General features: G+C 44.6%; 1 protein-coding gene across 4 annotated transcripts in view; it reads right to left on the minus strand.

Annotated features, from left to right (window-relative positions):
- Positions 1-13,336, minus strand: part of Dpys (dihydropyrimidinase) — a 106,618-nt gene that overhangs the window by 82,336 nt on the left and 10,946 nt on the right. For all 4 annotated transcript variants that reach the window (XM_039079862.2, XM_039079861.2, XM_039079859.2 and 1 more), the window contains exons 2-4: positions 11,228-11,386; positions 8,393-8,572; positions 6,465-6,654 (exon numbers count right to left, since the gene is read on the minus strand). In XM_039079862.2, the coding sequence (XP_038935790.1) occupies positions 6,465-6,654; positions 8,393-8,572; positions 11,228-11,386 (529 nt within the window). The remainder of the gene's footprint in view (positions 1-6,464; positions 6,655-8,392; positions 8,573-11,227; positions 11,387-13,336) is intronic.

A 13,336-nucleotide genomic window follows, 5' to 3' on the forward strand; every position in this document is an offset into this window, starting at 1 on the left:
TTTTCCTGTCAGACTTTTGCTTCCTCACCACAGCAGACAAAGGATAGGGGAAATGCTAAGGTTTCAGCCAAGCAAAGCCTGGGTTTGGGATTAAAGTTGAGGAATTGAACATGATGTTCTTTTTCTTCCCAGTCTACGGCAGCATCTGATGAAGAGGCTCAGACGGAGGGAATCCATCATACTCACAGAAGGAAGAGGAACCATGGTGCCCGGAGGCTCCGCGGGCTCTGAGGGCGCTGAGGATGGCCAGAAGTACATGGGATGGAATAACAGGTAAGGGAAAGAGAGGAGTGAACTCAGAATTCAAATGAGCAGAGGGAGACAGGACAGCGGTTCTGGCAAACGGACAGTAAATAAGGGGAGGAGAAGAGGGCTCAGTTAGCAGAGCCCTCACCTGTGGGTGTTTGTGTGTGGGGGGTGTTGGGGGGGTCAGCCTTCGTAATGTGTTGATAGCACCGAGTAAAGACCTTATACCTGTATACTGTACATAGCTCACTAAAGACCACGGTTCCCTATTAGAGATCTCTACTCAGAGAAGAAGAAATGCATGCCCAGCCCTCACACTGTGCACCTGAACCATCCAGTCACATGGACACAGTGACAGCCAAGAGCCACCAGATGTTTAAAGAACACACAACCCTGGGCAGACTCTGCAGGTGTCTACAGGCATCACACATATTCATGTGCACACACACACACACACACACACACACACATACACACTCATTATAATAAATGAAAATTCTTTTAAAAAAACATAGATCACACCAAAAGAGGACTAAGTATGTGTGTGTGCTGTGTATGTATGATTTATATGTGTGGTATGTGTGTGGGAGGATGTATGTGAGTTTGCCAGTGTGTATCCCCATTTGTGCAGATGTGGTGGTCAGAGGAAAAAGTCAGCTGTCCTCCTCTATGTACCCCTTTAGACAAAGTGTCTCACCGAGCCAGGAGCTCACCTTGCCTTTTTGATAGGGTGCCTGGCCCAGGAGCTTCTGAGACCCACCAGTCTCTGCCTCCCAACCTCCATTCCCAATGCTGGGGTCCCACACACAGATGGCTATTCCTGGCTCTGTGCTGAGGGTGCTGAGGACTGGAAGTCAGGTCCTTGTGCTCTTCCACTGAGCCATGTCCTGACCATGGAGAAAGAGACTGCGAAGTCATTTAAAAACAAAAATTACCAGCAAAACAAACAAACACATAGGAAATGAAGGAGAATTTTAAAGCCTCATCTGTATTCTTAGAAAAGAAAAACATGAAAAAGAAGAGAGGGGCTGGAGAGAGGGCCCCTTGGTTAAGAGGACCTGGGTTTAGTTCCCAGCATCCTCATAGCGGCTCACAACTGCCTGGAACTGCAGTTCCAGGGAATCCGACACCCTCCGCAGACAAAACACCCATCGACACAAAATAAAAATAAAAACAAGCAAACAGAAAAGATTCCCAAGGCAGAAGTCCATAGGAAGGGATTAAAAAACCAAACAAAACAGAGCAACATTTTGAGATTATTTTAAAGGTGAAAAGAGAAGGAAACCTGGAAGAAGATGAGGATGCTGGAGGAGCTGATTCTGGGGGAAAGTAAACAGAGAAAATAAATGTGGAAGAAATAACAGAAGAAAAGTTCAGAACCTAAGATCAGCCTTCAGATTAAAATATTCCCTAAACACGAAGGGGAATATTTAAATATTATGACCCAATGTGGACTTAATGAAATTTCTGTAGCTCTATGATGGAGAAAAAAATGAGAATATTCCAGATGGTAAGACTGGTCAGAGAGAAAAAGAAAACAATTATACAGAATTGGTAACAATGCCAGAACTGTCCATTTCCAGAAGTAGTTTGTGACCTGAATTCTGTGTTCATTCAATGAACAAACTTGAGGAAAATTAGAAAATTCACTTTCTATATACTTTGCTTAAAAAATAAATCCTGAGAATTCTCAAAGTATTCAAGAAAGTGGACATATGAGAAGAACTCATATATCGAGCCTAGGATATCAATGGGTGTTACTCTCAAACTGTGGGAGGGAGCTGTGGATCCATCCACCAGAGCTCAGTGGTCAGTCCCTGTGTGCTGCACACAGGAGGGACGCGGTTCGCAGATAAAAGGGAAAGACAGAGACTGAGGAGGCAGACATAGGCAGGGATGCAGGGAGGCAGGGAGGGAGGGAGGGAGGGAGGGAGGGAGGGAGGGAGGGAGAAAGATTATTCCCTTCCCCCCTAAAATAAAGCAGTCCTTGCAAAAGGACCTGCTCGTAGCTGATGAGAGCAGGAGAGAAAGGCTGGAAGCTGTTCACAGTGTGGTACAGAAGCCTATGTTTACTTTATACACCTATTTTAAAAGAGCTAGCTGGAGAAATTCCAGGGAAGTCAAGAAACTTTATAAGACAACAATGGTCTAAATATGTAGCTAACTAAAATTCGGTGAGCTTCGGAGCCTCACTGGTGAGAAGGAAGTGCGCTTGACCCTGGCACTTGAAACTGCTTCTTCATGAGTTAATGTGACTAGTTTACTGGGTGGATACATTTCTCTTCCCAGTGATTTTTTTTTTGCCAGGGAAGACTATGTCACACTTCTACACTGTACCTGAATGTTGGGCTTAGCCTGTAGATAAAGCAGGGAAGCAACAGAATTGTGGAAAGGAAACAGATGCTGGGAAGAACACTGTCAGACTCAGATGATCATAATGCAATTGTAATGACAGCCCTCGATGTCCTTCTGCAGCCTGGGAGAGGAGAAGGGGCTGGCAGAGACATTCCTGGATGTCACTAACAGCACTAACCAGGCACAAAAGTTGTCATTTGAAGTGACAATTATTGTTAACAAAACTCAGGTGGCAGGTAGCATTTACATGAGCTAAGTCACTCATTTTTCATGGTTGGAGGACAATGGATGCTACTCCGAATTGTAAGTCACTATTACCTACTTACAGCCCAGAAATTTGAAAGTAAATGAGGCCAAAATCACTAGGCCTGAAGAATGGTTGACAGAAATGAGAGCTAGCCAGGTCTCCGGTGAATGCTTTAGCAAATCCAGCCTTGCCGTTTCTATCCTTCCCATAATACCAAGTGCTAAGACAACGAGAGTGTCTTCAATATGGCTATCAAACATAACTGCAACCCCCAAACCAGCTAATTTTCTAAACGTCAAATCAATGAATTATGAAGCGTGGCATCCGCACACCCTGGCTCTTGACGGCACACTTCAGTAGAACTAGTCGCTGAGGAGGTTGGGCTTGGGCTGGTGACCTTGGGCTGGACCAGTAGACCCAGCACTTGCCATTGACGTCTTTTGAGCTTTGCCCACCGATGGTCCCCACATCTTGACATCATCAGTCACGACACAGTTGTAAAGTTGAGCCTGACATATTGTGATGACACTTCAAAGCAGCAACATATTAAAATCAAATAGGCAATGAAACCCGGAGGGATCAATGCTCTCAGAGTCCTGCTCTGAAGCACGGATAGTGTTAGCGGTGAGGACTTCAGCCCGCCTCATCTGGCTGTACAGCTGTCAATTGAGATATAAAGTCAAACTTAACAGCATCATGTCCCTAAGCCACAGTAGAGACAGACCAATAATTTGACAACCTTTGTGACTGGATTCTGACTTTAATAATCACATGAACCACCCAAAGTTTCAGTGAAGCACTTTAGAGTCAGCTGCTCTGGGATGGGAACGGGGGTTCTGTGTGTTGTCCTAGACACTGTATTCTAGGGACTCACTGTCCGTATCCAGGGAGAAAGAAGTGAGTGACAAAAGTATTTATATATTTCCTTAAAAGGGTAAGTTATTTCTTATTTAAATAAGGTTACAAGCAACAGGTTTTTATTGCACGTTTGTGTTCAGAAATGATATTAGAGGGTGATAAATTACAGACGGGGTGCCTCAGTCCTTCACAATCAGCAAGGTCCATAGGCTCTGAGCCATCACCATTCCAAGGTATGTCCTTAGGTTCACTATGTAGTCCCCATGGGAACAGTTTGGGTCCATTAGTCTTTCTTCTCTTCCTTCTGGTCTCTCCTTCATCAATGTCCTACTCGCCCAGGGGACGGTGGGCTATCTCAGGCTGCCTCCTTCTGCTATCTCTTTAACAATTGGGCACATGAGTGTTCTTTACAAGTGTTGTTACTGTAAATCCAGCTTAGCCGGCCTGCTTGAGTGTCATTTAAACCGTCCCATGCTCACAGCGCCTTTGGGAATGAACCCAGCAGTATCTAAGCAGCTGCATGTCCACGTAATCTTTGAACAGCAATCCTTCATCTGGAAGATTCCCTTTTACATTAGGCACATAATGGGACCACATGCCAATCGACAGTTTGTTCACGTTACATAATGTAGAAAAGACAACCTTTAGATGTGCCCTTGAGGTGGGCAAGTCTTCTAAATTAATGGAGTTGGCTCGATGTTATACAAGGATCCTTAAAGTGGAAGAGAGAGGCACGAGGCCATTCAGGATAAGCCGACACCAGTGCACAGCCCAGCATGGTTGCCTTTAAAGATTCAGGAAGGCAGGGTGTAGGTGGGCAAGAGCTGAGGAGACTGAGCAGGTGAGGGCTCTGGGAAAGTTAAGGAAGGGGCGGGCACTCCAGACACCTGGATTCTCTGTCGTCTAGAACAACCAGATAGCAAGTTCAAGTTAAGTCTCTAAGCATGTAGCAGTTTCTTACAAAGGCAATAGAAAAGCCACACCGTCTACAAAACCAAATAGTCTCTGCAGAAGGTGACAGAAGGTGACAGCCCTGGTGTTCACTTGTAAGTTCTGAGGGCTGCCCCAGACCAAGTGGCCCTCCAATGAGGGTTATTTGGAAAAACACTGCAGAACATTTTAGATCTGCAATGCAAATGATAAAACCCACCTTCTGAGGGCTGGCCTCAAGGATATACTGCAACTGAAAAACCAGCAAGGGCAAAATACTAGCAAGGTGGTTTTCGTTTTGTTTTGTTTTATGAAGTAATAGGAGATATTTCTTGTGGGATGTGACAAGGACCCAGAAGGGGGGAAAAACTTCTTTGAACTTTTTTTCTGGGGGAGTATATAATTTTGAAACTTGGATTACTGCAGAATTGTAAACAGTTCTCACGTTCAAGAAATAAAATTGTGTTTAGAACTAATTTAACATCAAAATCAAAATGCCTATGTTTAAGATTGTTGTCTGTGGTCTCCAGATCTTTATAAGTTGGCTCTGATCAAATCTAGTCCACATATAGAATAAATACCCACTGTCAAGAAAAAGCTTTCAGCCTTAAGTCTCAAAACCATAGCTTGCTGGTGGGTTACGATGGGCATTTCTGAGGATTTTACTGTTCTCTCCAGTTTATCATTGTGTACCTGGTGTGCCCAATAAAAGGGAAACCTAACCAGCTCCTTAGAGCTGGCAACACCACCATCTGGTGGGAGAAAGCTAGAACTGCAGCTTGGGATTTTCCCCTACTTCTGTTTAGGTGAGGGGAGGGAGCTGTTTGGAGGGAGCTGTTTCTTGGCCATCCTGTCACACGGGGTCCATAATAGTTGCTAGTGAGACTTTTTGAGCTCATCTTAACCTTATTCCTAACACATGATATGGTGGATTACATTTTAAAAGTGGACATGGCTCACAAAATCCTTACTTCTTGGAACACACAATTTTGACAAAATTTATGTTGGTGTCAATTAAAAGCATACCAAATCCATTTCGTGGTTTTTTAAGAGGTACATTAGCCACCGGCTATCACTCCCAGGAGAGGCATTAACAGGATGACCTTCCCCACTTCAGGATTACCTGTGCCATCTACCAGGTAGGTGGGGGCTCCAGTACCAAACTAATGCCTTTTCCCCCACACTTTTTCTTTCTTTTGCATGACTACATTTAGACTGAACTAGAGAGTTGAGGCAACCATCAATTCGAAGTTAAAGAATAACCTTTAAAACCGCAATCTTTAAAGCGCTCTGGGAGCTCCTGCTTTGGTTGACCCGACATCCAAGGTGCTGTCAGACAAATCAATTCTGTTCAAAAGCAAGTTTTTGAGCATGAACTCTGCCCTGGGCTCATCAGGTCCTAGCAATGTAAGCTTAATGATCAGGAAAGGTGGGAGTCGCTGTAAAATTAGCTTTAAAATTAAAATTCACTATTGTGTTTTTAAATAAAAACTTGCTGCTTATGGTGTTAAGAGATGGATAATGAGCTTGAAATAGTTTGAGGCCAAAAGTGGAAGGAAGAAGTCACCGGAGGAAAGCGAATGGGCCCTGAAGATGGATAGAAAAGAAGAAAGAGGGTTGGGGATTTAGCTCAGTGCTAGAGAGCTTGCCTAGCAAGCGCAAGGCCCTGGGTTCGATCCCCAGCTCCGAAAAAAAAAAAAAAAAAAAAAAGAAAGAAAAGAAGAAAGAAGCAGACATGTTTACATATGGCAGACCCCAAACACAGCTTCCTCATACTCTAAGCAAAGGACTCATTGTTAACAGAGGCGCTGGGGTCCCACTGGATCACCTTCTCTCTTCGCATCAGCTATCACCTTCGCTGCGGATTTGCTCATCACGTGCACGATGTATAGAGGGCAGTTCACAGCGCTAGCAATGGTGATGGCTCTCAAGGTGGCCTCTGCCTCCACTGCTTCCGGGCGGCACAGCTCGTGCCCCTCGGGGCCCGTTATCCCCAGTGCCAGCATCTTCTTGGCCCCCTAAAAGGCAACAAGAATGTAAAAAAAGAGAACAGGAAGGATTACTAATGATTTTATCGGAAATTAAAGGTTCTGAAAGACTTTCAGGTGTGTCACCTCTAGGTGTGTGGGCAGGGCAGAGTGAAATACGCGGACCGCGTAGATTCACAGTGTCCCCACGTATCTATTCACCATCAGCTTCTTTCAATTGAAACGGTAGGGGAAGAGAGGGGCCAGGGAGAGAGCTCAGTTGGTAAAATGCTTGTTATGCAACCAGGCAGCTCTTGAGTTCAGTCCACAGAACACACCGTGAAAAAGCCAAACAGGATGGACGATGCCCTGGTAATGCTGGGAAGGCAAGACAGGTGGATCCACGGAACCACTGGCCAGCCTGTCGGACTGACTGGTGAACGCCCAGTCAGCCAGACAGACTGTCTCTAAAATAGTGGACTGGCTCCTGAGGAATGCCATTTGAGTTTGTTCTCTGGTCTCTACCGTCTGTGTGTCTGTCTGTCTATCCTAGCCCCGAAAAAGATCAGGAGGTTTCTGTTCATGTTTGAGACTTTAGTATATTATTAATTCAGTGAAACAAAATAGAACAACTCAAGACCCTTGCTGAAGTGACCCACTCAACATATTGTTTAAGGAGTTGCATTTTTATACCAAACCAGTCTCCACTGCCACTCACGATGTTAGTTACATCCATTGAAGAAAGTTCTTCTTTCTTTCTCTCTCTCCCTCTTTCTTTCTTTCTTTCTTTCTTTCTTTCTTTCTTTCTTTCTTTCTTTCTTCCTCTCACAAAAGAACTGCAAGTCAAGATTCAGAGGACTGACAGGACCTGCCTGTGTCACACAATGAGGAAGTCACATTTAAACTCTGGCCTGTTTGAGTTTATAGCTCACACCCCCTTCTTGTCTTCCCAGGGCCTCCTGGCTACTGAGCTGCAATCTTACTTTAATGGGAGCTAAGCCTGGGGGAAGAAAAAAAATCAGCTAATATAAAGGTTTAGAGACAGCTCTTTAAATCTTGCAGATGGCACACGCTTTGGGCATTGGTAATGGAGCTAACATGAGAAATAAATATCTTCCCCATTCCTTCAGAGCACACCGGAATTCCCAGTCTCTGAAAAGTGTGAGGCTTTGAAATACTGTCCTCTGCACCGCTCACATCCTCAGTTCACAGCTATGGCCACACATCAGCATTCTGTACCGGCAGCCTGAGTCTCAGAAAACAATCCCGTGCTGAGGGACACGTACAGGAAATGATTTACAGTCTGGGAAGTCTGCTCAGGAGTTAACAGCGCCGGCTGCTCTTCCAGAGGCCCTGGGTTCAGTTCCCAGCACCCACAAGGCAGCTCACAACTGCCTGCCACTCCAGTCCCAGGGGATCCAACTTCTTCTGGACTCTGTAGGAACGGCATGCACATGGCACAATGCACTTATGCAGGCATATGTGTACACATAAATAATAAAAAATCAATCTAAAAGAAAATAACTCACATTTTTATAACAGCATATTTTCTTTTAAAATTGAATGTATGTAGCTGGTTGGAAAAGAAGAATTCTTCATCCAACCATGTGGAGGCACCGAATAAAATCAAAGGCAGTGGCAAACAAGCCAGCTTGGGTGTTTATGCGGCACAGATAATGAGTGACTTAACTTCTTCCCTTGAGTTGAGTCTACCTTCTAGGGTCTGATGTCTCTGCTTAGATTACAGCCATTTTCCTGTCTATGGAAGGGTTGGGATGGAAGCACTCACCTCTGCAATCAAATCTCCATTCTCGGCATGCACCTGAGCAATGGCCCCTATCTCCTTGCACTGAGAAAAGGCAGCGTACATTTGCTGGTCTTGCACCATGTACAGGTCTTTGTAGGCCATAAACATCTTGAAAGAGTTAACGCCTTTATCTTGGGCAAGGGTTTTCATTTCTTCTTTTACCTGGGGGGGGGGCGATAGGTACACCAACAAGTCCCTCGTTAATTTAAACAATAACTCGATATTCCTCAAAGATTATATTCAGAAAAGAAATATGCAGCATGGGGTGGCAATTTACCTCAGAAACAAGCAGTTAAGCCCCATGTCACATCTCATTTTACCTGATAAATGGCTGCTACTGTTAATCACGTTCTATTCTTAGGTGGATTTAACCTGAGTGTTAAGAGATGACAAACATGAAAACGTTACTAGCTTTCCCTAAAGAACATCACTTCTATCCTTGAATTCAGAATTCCTCTGCATCTACCTCCCAATTTAAGGAGATTGTTCTAGGAAAAGAAGATGAAGGCACACGGCAGCAACAGTGGCAGCCATCATCAGAGAGGCTTCCTCCTGCAGCAGATGGGAACAAACATAGAGACCCACAGGCAGACATCACACAGAGAGTGAGAGACCTTGAACCGCTCAGCCCCAAATGGGGTGTCTCCATCAATTCCCTCCTCTCAGAGCTTATCAAACCCAGCAGGACAGGAGGAGGACCGAGTGTAGGAGACAGTGGAGGTGGAGGACTCCAAGAGAATAAGGCTCTCCAAATCACCATGAGCAAAGCTCATATGAACTCACAGAGACTGAAGCCACAAGCACAGGCCTGCACAGGTCTGCGCCAGGTCCTCTGTGAATACATTATGGCCTCCAGTTTAGTGTTTTCATGAGAGTGCACAGTGTGCAAACGAGTGGGTCTCTGATCCTTGTGCCTTCTCTTGGGCTCTTTTCCTGATGTTGGTTTGTCTTGTCCAACTTTAGTGTGATAGTTTTCTGTTTTATCTTATTATATTTTATTATTATCTCTTAGAAGCCTGTTCTTTTCTAATAAAGGACAGAAGGGGAGTGGATCTGGACAGAAGGGGAAGTGGGGAGGAACTTGGAGGAGTAGAGGGTGGAGAAGCCGTAAGCAGAATATATTATGTGAAGGGGAAATTTGTTTTCAATAAAAGAGATGGGAAAAGACTACAAAAAACTTCATAAAAGTTTTCATAAAAGAGGGGAAACATTGTAACAAACTGTCTTATGTTCCCTAACCCTTGTGGTAAAGTCTTAAACCCTTACTTAGAAGCAGGCTTACTACAGATGTGATTGGCTGTAATGATGTCATTGGTGTACATTCTAGCCCCTCATGATTAGTTGTCTTCAAAAAGGGGAACCCAAGACGCAGGGATGTACAAGCGATGTGCGCAGGCGTTAGAATGATCCTTCTGAAAGGCAAGGGTCACAGAAGATTGCCACAGAGAGCTAGGAGCTTCTAAAACCATGGGATAGCCCTTTGGACAAAGCAATCATGTAGATTCCTTGGCCTTGGAACCTTCAGGACTGACACTGTTTCCACTGTTGTAGTCTTTACTGAGCTCTGGGTTATAGTAACACAATAACCTGTATTTGTGGATCTAATTGTTAAAGTATGAAAAGGACTGGGAAAAAGCTAACATTGTTGTCTCTGCTGTTTTGCAAAACAAGATGGGGGAATGGATGGGGAAGGAAAAAGGAAGAAGGAAGGGAAGGAAAGGAGGAAGAAGGAAAGAGAAAGGAAGAAAAAGAGGTAAGAGAGGATGGAAGAAAGGAAGGGCTTGCCTTTAAAGATATAAATCAGAGCAAACTCATCATTTAAATATCATTGTGGGAGAAAAATCAATTTGGGCAACGGACTATAACCTTTGGAATGATGTCTGCTGGGTACTTGTTACGGACTGATCCCTGGTTTTATATCCACGTGATGCCTGAAACAAGTTTTGGAAGGGATGCTGGTGTATAAACTACTCAAATAGTATCATGATGGACCACCCTCCCCGTCCCCTAACATTTCTGAATGAAATCCAATATGAAGAGATGAGTTAGGACTTAAATCCCAAGGAGAATTGCTCTCTCTCTCTCTCTCTCTCTCTCTCTCTCTCTCTCTCTCTCTCTCACACACACACACACACACACACACACACACACACACACACACACACACAAACACGCACGCACGCACAATTTCAGGAGAAAATCAACATTTTATTGGCTCTCAAAAGCATCTTCTCTATCTGAATCTCACCATTTTCTTCATGACCTAAATAATTGGTGGCATGGCGAGTGTTTTGAGTCTCCCGTAAATGAGTCTCAGTGGAAGCAGCTGTGAGGTGTTGGGAGCGCCCATGTCACAGCTGGACCCAGTTGGGAGAGCCCTTGGAACAGATCCTAGCTTGTCTCCTCCTGTCAGGACTTCGGATTGGAAGGGATTTTAGAATTTCTTTGATGTTTTCCTCATAAATTAAAATTTTCTAATATGGTTTAAAATTTTTTAGGCAAGTTGATATTGAGAATAAGAGGGAGAGGTACTGTGGAAATCGGAGGAAACGCTGACAATTCCTGAATTAAATGCAGGACGATGCTACTGTGAACAGCATAATGGAAATCCATCGTGTGCTTTATCTGGTGTTTTTACATTTAGTGTTTTTAACTCAGAAGAATGTGCAACGAAGGCTTGTCCTCCCAGCCCCCAGTCACCCCCGAGACAGGGACACCACCGTGGTGTTTGCTGTTTGACATGGTCATTTTCTTGCTCTCCTACAGAGCAAAGGACAAGGGGACTAAATGGCACACCCTGGGATCCAGTTGCCTTACCTTGTCACTCCACCATGTCACTGCCACGTGCAGGCTATAGTCACAGCAGACTTTGGGGTCTGCCCAGTTGCGCCAGGTCTCAAAAGCTTCAATGAGGGAGCTGCCTTTCTGAGGAATCGCAAAATCAATGATCATGGTGGTGCCTCCTGCCAAAGCAGCCTGCAATCACAGGAGGGTTTGGTCAATCAATCATCTGTCCCTGGTTAGGTCAGAGGTCGTGCTGTGAACACTGTACCTCTGTCAGCCCCTAGGCGGATCTGATGGGCCCAGGGAATGTTGAAGATGCTGCCTTTTAAAAGACCTGAAAGGCATGAATAGACTCCCCTAGAAACTAAAGTTTGAAGTCTTAAAATGCTTGGAGCTGCTTCTGAAAAAGAAAGCATGACTATAAAGAAAACCTGAAGTGGGTGGATGTGCTGGCCATTCCCAGTTGTCACCATGTCTATGTCTGGAATGAACTACAATCCAGAAATGGAGGGCACACCTGTGATCCAGATCCTATGGGGTCACGTCTTCTGCTGGAGGCCTACATGAGGACAATGGAGGAAGGAGGCTTCTCCTTCTTCTGCTTGCACTTACTGCCAGCACATCTAGAGGAACCTACTTCTTCAGGATTCCAGCTTACACAGAAAACCAGGTGAAACACTCAGCTTCATGGGACTGAGCGACTGCTAGACTCTTGGACTTCCCATCCACAGCTGCCCACTGTCGGGTTAGTTGGACTGCAGACTGTGAATCATCCTAATAAATTCCCTTAAATATAAAGACATTTCATAGTTCTGTGACTCTAGAGAACACTGATTGACACAGTGGTTGTGCTGGTTTATGCCTGCAGTCCCAATACTTGGGTGGCTGAAGCAGAAAGGTTGTTGTGAGTGGGTGTCCAGCCTGGGCTACAGAGTGAGTCAATTCCTCAAGAAACCCTCAGGTGGGAAAAGGAGAAAAAATACAAACCATTTTTAAGAACAAAAACAAACAAACAAATCCCAAACTATCCAGGCTATTTTAAAGTCCCACTTCCTTGGGATCTGTTTTAGGGAATTTACATTGCCGGTAGCTCTGTGATCCACCCAGAGAATCCTGGGAAACTTAGAGCACTAACTAATGTCTCTGCACCCTGGGATTGCTGACAACACTTTCGTCTTTTTTCGTCTTCCTTTGATTTACATCCCTGGTCACCGCCTATTCCCTCTACTCTGGTTTTAGCTCAGAACCTTTTCATCTCTAGCTGATTCCTAGCTGGGTTTTTTTTCTCTCCTGTTCTGCCCCAAGCATCAACCCACAGACCCTCAGTACAGAGGGCATTTCGAACAGAGCCACTTGGCTCCCCACGTTAAGGATAGAGGAGGAACATCCTACAAGGGGGAGTGCTCTGGTATCAGTAGCACAGTAGAGAATGTTATCGTTGACTGTTCTGCTGTGTGTGCTTCATAACTAAAAGAGAAGACTTGCAGTGTCCTCGAAGCAAAGAGATGCTAAATGTCTGAGGCAACAAATATGCTAATTGCCCAGTTTTGATCACTACACAATGTTTATACAGGTAAAACACTATTCTGTGCCAACTGAAAACGTTGGAAAGTGAATGCTTCGTGTTGCCTCTGGGATGAAGTTTAATCTTCATAAACTTGGTCTCTGAGTTCCTGCATCCTCCCTCAACCCTCCACAGACCTGGTGGCATATTACGCTACATTACAAGTAATTTAAAAACTATTACAAAAACAAATGCCTTTGGCTCATTATTTAAATTGATTTAATTTAAACGAAAATCACAAGGTGGTTAATGCATTTTTAATTGCTGTACTCAAACAATGTAGGTGAAGAAAACAAACAGAATCATGGAAGAGAGGTGGCCCGGTAGTTTACAGCAGGACTCTGGGGGCTTACTGGCTTTTTAGCACAGTGTTCAGATTCTACACCTAGCCAGGTCTCCTGAGCAGTTTCTTAACTCCTGTATTCTTTGATTCCTCATCCAAGAAGTGAGGCCAATACCTGCATCTGGCCCCTCAGTGAGCAAGAAGGGCTATCCTTGGACAAGGTGTGAAAAGTACTTCTTCACAGTCTCCTCTGAGACCTGTGCTCTAACCCATCATGAGCCTTGGTGCCATTTGC

This window comes from Rattus norvegicus, chromosome 7, assembly GCF_036323735.1.
Source record: "Rattus norvegicus strain BN/NHsdMcwi chromosome 7, GRCr8, whole genome shotgun sequence".
NCBI lineage: Eukaryota > Metazoa > Chordata > Mammalia > Rodentia > Muridae > Rattus > Rattus norvegicus.